This window comes from Dendronephthya gigantea, unplaced genomic scaffold, assembly GCF_004324835.1.
Source record: "Dendronephthya gigantea isolate DGI-Jeju-01 unplaced genomic scaffold, DenGig_1.0 000014F, whole genome shotgun sequence".
NCBI lineage: Eukaryota > Metazoa > Cnidaria > Anthozoa > Malacalcyonacea > Nephtheidae > Dendronephthya > Dendronephthya gigantea.
In genome coordinates this window covers 156,369-163,323 of record NW_021163024.1, presented here as the reverse complement: position 1 = coordinate 163,323, position 6,955 = coordinate 156,369, and the positions used below count along the sequence as shown (strand labels likewise).

The 6,955-nt window shown below is 37.9% G+C and overlaps 2 protein-coding genes across 2 annotated transcripts; both read left to right on the top strand.

Annotated features, from left to right (window-relative positions):
• Positions 1-257: 257 nt before the first annotated feature.
• LOC114519698 (ALK tyrosine kinase receptor-like) lies at positions 258-4,012 on the top strand. Its single transcript, XM_028539870.1, has 2 exons — positions 258-576; positions 3,419-4,012. Exons 1-2 carry the CDS (start codon positions 258-260, stop codon positions 4,003-4,005), a joined length of 906 nt encoding a protein of 301 aa, XP_028395671.1. The 3' UTR covers positions 4,006-4,012.
• A 308-nt stretch (positions 4,013-4,320) lies between these two features.
• LOC114519697 (glycine-rich cell wall structural protein-like) lies at positions 4,321-4,917 on the top strand. Its single transcript, XM_028539868.1, has 2 exons — positions 4,321-4,324; positions 4,574-4,917. Exons 1-2 carry the CDS (start codon positions 4,321-4,323, stop codon positions 4,915-4,917), a joined length of 348 nt encoding a protein of 115 aa, XP_028395669.1.
• The last annotated feature ends 2,038 nt before the right edge of the window (positions 4,918-6,955 follow it).

The following is a 6,955-nucleotide window of genomic DNA, read 5'->3' as shown; positions in this document are numbered from 1 at the left end:
CTCTGTTTAAGAACTAGCGCCAGCTCATTTCAATTGTTTTTGCCAGCAAATGCAGCTGCTAGCTGCCAATGGCTTAATCTCCACAAATAAACAAGTTTCATAGAAACTGACGCCCGTTCTTTAATACTTTCCCAATCCATTTTGAATTTCTAGTACTGAATAATGCGTTCCACGCGAACTTTACAAGTCTTGGAGCAACTGGTCGTCTTGGTCCTTCATCCCTGGGCTCCTACCATGTGGGGAAAGATAATGACAACATGGTGACTCTCACGAATGGGATACAGTTCTGGACAGTTCCATACACTGGAACATACGAGATCACTGCAGTTGGTGCAGCTGGAGGATATGATAAATACGGCTTAACTGCTCGAAGTCGTGGGGCTTATATGAGGGGTGAATTTAACTTTGAGAAAGGAGATGTCATTAAAATATTGGTTGGACAGACAGCTCCAATGAATAATCAACATTTTTCGTCAGGGGGAGGTGGCGGATCATTTGTTGCGAAATCGTCGAAAACACCACTTATTATTGCTGGGGGTGAGGGTGGTGTTGAACATCTCACAGACATAAAAGGACGTAAAGGCATTGTTCAAACGTGACGTTGAATATTAACGCTATTTATATTTCAATATACAACTATATTGAATTTCTACATGGAGCCTTTTCCTCACAAGAGTTAGTGCAGTTCATTTAACCACCTGTTTTGTATTTTAATGCATTAAATGCATGCAAAGTTTTAAGAAGCGCAGGGGCGAGCGGGAAAAATACGGGTTGCTGCAGTTTTTCGCACGACGATTGATTTCAATGACATTTTTTATTGTGCTGTATATTCACTACACTAAAGCAGGGTCTAAAGCCAGATTGCTGAGAAAAGAAGCGAAACATTGTTGTAGTCGGCCCTTTGATTTCTTTGTTTGAAACAAAGAAAAAAATGACTATGGCTAAAATATTTGGCTAATCTATTCAGCTAGTAATCTGGCAACCTGCACTAAAGACTTGACATGACCTTGAAGTGAGGTATTCAATGTCATCTTAGTTTTTTTTATACCAATGAAGGTCAGGCTAATGTAACAATTGTCCACGTTTTCATGTTTGGACATGATTCTTTTTGAAAATATACGCAACTGAATTCGCATTGATTTAGAGGCACAGCGGACGGAACTATAGTCTTAGATGTTGCAAACATTACAACATATTGAGCTACATACAAAAAATATTCAGCTGTACGAAATGAGAAACAAAATGTAAATAATTTGCTTGCATTAAAGCCTTTTCCCACCTAGAAGCCAATTGATTAGGTCTATAATCGGAGGACCGCTTGGTGAGTTAGCACCGACAGGTGTTCATATTAAAGCTCGCTCAATTTCATTTAGACCAATTGCATTCAGACGTGAGGAAATTGAAGATGAAGATGAAGGTCTTTGATGCAATGTTTTTTCTAGGAATACTGTTCGTTGCAGTTGAGGTATCCATCTCGATTTGTTGTGAAGAAATAAGTTCAGATGTGAACAAGAAAGAACTTGCCCACACAACGTTATGCTCAACAGTGATTCCGAAGTTGGCGAATTGTTGCGAGGAAATAAGAAATGAAGTCCAGAAGCAACGTGATGCGTATAGAACACTCTGCGCAGGTTTGTTCTGAAAGTGTGCATCTCGTAGTCTTGCTTTGCGTCATATTAATTTCATCAGTATTATTCATTGATTAGCTACCGGTGATTTCACCTTATTTACGTACGCGCGCCTATTGATTTTTACTAGAAGGTCGTAGAAGTAGAAGTAGAAGGGAAAATAGAAAGTCGTAGAAGAGACGACCAATTTGTGTAGTGCATGTAAAATTCTAGGGAGTAGCTAATGATTCTCGGTAATATTAAGGTATGACGTATTCACGGAGTATTTTCTATATGTAGCCACACAAGTATTAGCTTGAAACGTAAAACCTGGGGTCTTCACCATCGTAAGAAAATCCGGGATCCTCTGTATTATTTCCAGCTAGGGAAAGCATTCTGAGCACCAGTGACCCCAGACCAAAGTAATCCCAGATTCTTAGAGGCTCTAGCAGGGCCTCTTTTAATCTTATGCGGGGTCGGCATTTATTGATGGTCTGCATCACAACGAGGAGAAAATTTTTCGGGCGTAGGGAAAAATGTTTATTAGGACATTCTCAGTGGACATTGTAAGAGTGCAGCAGACGCAATTTATGGGTGGTGGTGGGGGGGGGGGATGTTTTACAATATCGAATATATATTGCATTACCTGAACTATAAATAACCCAAAACTTTATCTCTTCTTCGAAAGAGGTCTTTATACTTGCAATAGTTTAATTTTATTCCTGTACCATTTTGAAGGTCCTTGAAACCCTGGAGCCACTAATTGCCCCTTTTGTCTTCCCTCAGGGCATCCCTGATAATATTAAGAATATATATTGTATTATATCACTGAAGGAAACATAACGAACATATTATTTGATTTGAATTATGGAATGAATCAGAATTTATTTCAATCCTTGGTCACTTTACAGATTCATTTATATTACAGGGACTTATGGGTGGGCAAGATTTGATTGGTGTAGGAGGGCATTAAAAGGAACTGGGGACAAATGTGCCTCTAGCTTATATGCTACTTTTTGAGCCCACTTGCTGCCTTTAGGACCCTGGAGCAATTGAAAACCAGGCATAAGGTCGACACACACTGGACGCGATGCGATAAAGTGACACGAATTTTCAGTTTTATAAATTAAATTCAGGAAGCTGCTTAAAATTTGGAACCTATTGACGCCAAAGCAGTCAAAATGTATCACTGTTAAGTTTTCTAGAAGACTATTGTGATTGGTTAAAATATATTTACTCTGGAAAAGTAAAAAAAAATGTGAGAATCCTTTTGCTTTCAGATTTTTCATTTCCCAAAGGAAATAAATTTTAAACTATCATAATAATCCTGCAGATTGCTTACGCGATAATACATTTTGACAGACGTGACGTCCATAGACTTCAAATTTTTCTTTCAGAAATTAATTTATGTGCTTCTGAACGACTAAATTCGCGACGAGACGCGGCATCGCGTCCAGTGTGTGTTGACCTTAAAGACCCGTTTTCTACTTTGTGGATTTATTTGCGCGATTTATTTGAGGACTAAGAACGAATTTATGTTATATTTTAAATGCATGTTTATCAAGCCTAAAACAGAAAATAAATCTCTTAGATAATTCAGCGTATTAAGTTCTCTTCTTGGGGCTAAATAAATTAGAGACTAATCATATACGTATTTTTGTCAGAATGAGAGTAGAATAAAATATAAGTCAATATTTTTAAACTGGATAATCTGGTTATATCTGTCCGAATAAATTCATTTCTAGTAATTAACGATTTCAAATATATTTATAACGTTCTCAAATATTTGCCCCGACGCCTTAATTTTTTAGTACTGAATAATGCGTTCCATGCCAACTTTACAAGTCTCGGAGCAACTGGTCGTCTTGGTCCTTCATCCCTGGGCTCCTACTATGTGGGGAAAGATAATGAGAACATGGTAACTCTCAGAAATGGGATACAGTTCTGGACAGTTCCCTACACTGGAACATACGAGATCACTGCAGTTGGTGCAGCTGGAGGATATGATGCATACGGTTCAACTGCTCGAGGTCGTGGGGCTTATATGAGGGGTGAATTTAACTTTCAAAAGAGAGATGTAATTAAAATATTGGTTGGACAGACAGCTCCCGTAAATTCTGCGAGTCGGTCGTCAGGGGGAGGTGGCGGGTCATTTGTAGCGACATCATCAAACATACCGCTTATTGTTGCTGGGGGCGGAGGTGGCGTTCAAGATCTCGGGAACAGAATGGCAAACTGTGATGCAAAAACAAGAACATCTGGAAGAAGAAATCAATGTGAACACTCGTGTGCCATTTGGTCAGGGGGGAAGAATGGGAGTGGCGCATTAGAAGCAGACAACGATAACTCAGGTAATCTCGGATTCTATAGACGGAATTTTCGAAGAGGTTTTCAATAAACCATGCACATTAATTCTAGTGACAGATAATTACTATCAGCATTGGCAGAAACGGCAGTATTTGAAGCGATCACCGAAAAAAGTTGTATATTAAGCGCAAGCTGTTGAAAACGACGTATATCGTGCCTGCAGGCACGTTTAATTCTTGATTCTGACAGCTTCTTTAGAGAGCGCCCAATCGCGACACGGCATGGCAACTTATCTCAGAAAATGATGATTAACTGAATACTTTTCTCGGTTTGCTGAATATGATCTTTTAAATCGACTTCTAAAAAACGCTTCTTTCACATACAAACACCAAATTTTTCACTAATGATGAGTGCGCGCGTTCGCCTAGAAGACGTCTATTAAGTTTTGATACATCTTCTGTGGGTTTAGACAAACAGAATCATTTCGAATCGCAATTTCTTTTTAATTTAATTTTTGCCAGCTGTACCCAAGGCTACCGCTTGGGAGTTTCTTACGCCCTATACCAACTGCGACTAAGCAATTGCAACTAACAATTTTAGATCAAATATTTTTGTATATTTTTGTAAAAGATTTAAAAATATAATATTTGTTCTTAAAGGTTGTGGTGGTGGTGGATTTTACAGCAATGGACGCAGCAGTCCTCATTTTGGCGGTTCCTATGGCCCAGGTGGGGAAGGAGGGAGAGGATTTATTCAGAGGGGTGCAGGAGGACGTGCTCGCTATAATAATGCTGTCGGTGGATTTGGAGGAGGTGGAGGAGCGCATGGACGCGGAGGAGGATCAGGAGGAGGAGAGGGATATTCTGGTGGAGCATCAGGAAATAATAATGGTCAATCTTGTGGTGGAGGAGGTGGTTCTTACAACTCAGGAAAGAAGCAAGCAAACGTAGAAGACGTGAATGAAAACGGAGATGGTTATGTCGAAATAAAACGTGTTGTCTAAAACAGTATCGGTTTTTAATTTGCTATGTTTAGTGATCTTTATTGTGCTTTGGTTGTTGGGAAACAAGACTTATAATAATCTGATTTATTTCATAAGCAACATTTGTGGGAATAATAAATGAGCCTAAAAAAAAGGTACATGTCTAACTTTACTTTGTTGTATAAATAAAAATTATTTTCTTTCCTTTTCTTTCACCATAAATTAAATACAATCATTCTCAATCGAAAGAACAATTCTGAGTGACTGTATTTTGGTTGTGGGGTCTATTCGGAAAGTTGACATTCAACAATGAATGTTGACATTCGGACGGATATGAAGTTATTGTACACATAGAGGAATAAATTCAAACGAAAACGTCATAATGAGTTAACGAAACAAGAGGGGTAGCGACGAACGCGACATTACGTCAGATTTCGGAGGTGTAAGTGATAAATGATAAATCCGAGTAAGAGGAATGAATTTTTTAAATACAACTTTACACCCTCTTTATACAATAGTGTAATTCATTTAATCTAATTGGATATAATCTGATCAATATATTATATAAATTTAGCTGGTCTGAGATCTTGATGACATGACTGATCTCACGAAGCCTAGGATGAGGCCCTGAAGTCGGTTAACATAGTATTAACATTCCAATCGTTTCCGGGCTTATCCACAGCGTGATGTTTACGACCAGAAATCAGGGTCAACCCCTGTTTTTCATGCATGTTTTCATGATGCAAAAGTTCTACGGGAACGTGCGAGTTGGAAATTCTGATATTCTCACGTCAAATTTTTCTTTGTGAGGGGGCTATAATCCTGTTTTTCTTCTTGCAGATATAAAACTATACCGGAAATATTTGAAGTAGTTCGAAGAAGGTTATTATAATAATGCGGTCAAAAGTTAATCTGGACAATGGCTGCTTATTGATTTTATTTATTTATTTTATTTACAAGCTTCGTTATAATTATGACAAAGTCACAAGTTTTAACTACAATCGAATACAAATACATTACAACACACTAATATTTTACGTATACGGCACTATAAGATAAACGACACGATATGATACAATACAATGAACACAAGATAAGTAGAATGGAATGACTGGAGCTCCACAACAGTTACTTGCAGCTCTATTAACATATAAATGTAGAAACAATCATTTATAACTAATGAAATTAGAGAAGCCTATGAAACAAAAAGTGCAAGTCAAGTCCGTATAAATTATAATTATGTAAACAAACGCTTCAGTTCATTTTGAATTTCTAAAATTTTTAAAATACGATAAAAATTATGCTGTCTGAATATCCAACATAATTTATAGGCTCCCTACAATTTGAATTAGTCGATGCCCGGTGTAGGAGGGTTTGTGCCGTGCTAATTTTGTGTTGTTTAGCGTGACTACCCATAGCACAGCCGTGGATTTGTTTGTAGGTCTGCTCGTTGTATTTAAAATAACTGTTAGAAAGTGTAAACCGTAAAAGTTTAATGATGTCATCAATGGTTATATTAGTCCGTTATTATAAAGTATCGTCTTTTAAGTTTGTTGCGAATATGTTTGCACGTTTTGTCAACAGGGATTGCAGTGAACAATGAAACAACGTCAAAAGAAACCATAATTTCATCGTCTTCAATCAGTCGAATTAGTAACAGAGAAACCGTTGTTGTTCGGTAAAGGTGCTAAAATATCTGCTAAATGTTTAGATGTGTTATAGAGTGCTGTGTTTCTACATGTTACTATGGGGCGAAGTGGTTTGTTGGGCTTGTGATGTTTGACAGAACCCCTGAAAGCTGGTAGAATACTATCAGTTGAATGTAGCTTTTTGTATGTGCGTTCGTCAAGTTTGTGTTGTTGTTTAAGGTGATGTAGTTGTGAGTTTAACTCAGGTTCGATCTTTTTGAAAGGAGGCTTTGTGACTATCTCATAGGTGTTACGGTCACTGAGTAATTCTTGCATCTTCTTGTCATAGTCTCTCCTGTCCATGACCACAAAGCAGTTTCCTTTATCAACTCCCATCACAACACGTGTCTTGTCTTTCTTCAGTTCGTGGA

Bases quoted from the DNA above. Each gene is read 5' to 3' on its own strand.
- LOC114519698 (XM_028539870.1), top strand. From the start codon at position 258: ATGGTGACTCTCACGAATGGGATACAGTTCTGGACAGTTCCATACACT. The intron at 577-3,418 runs GTAAAGGCATTG...TTAATTTTTTAG, and splicing joins TCTCACAGACATAAAAGGAC to TACTGAATAATGCGTTCCAT.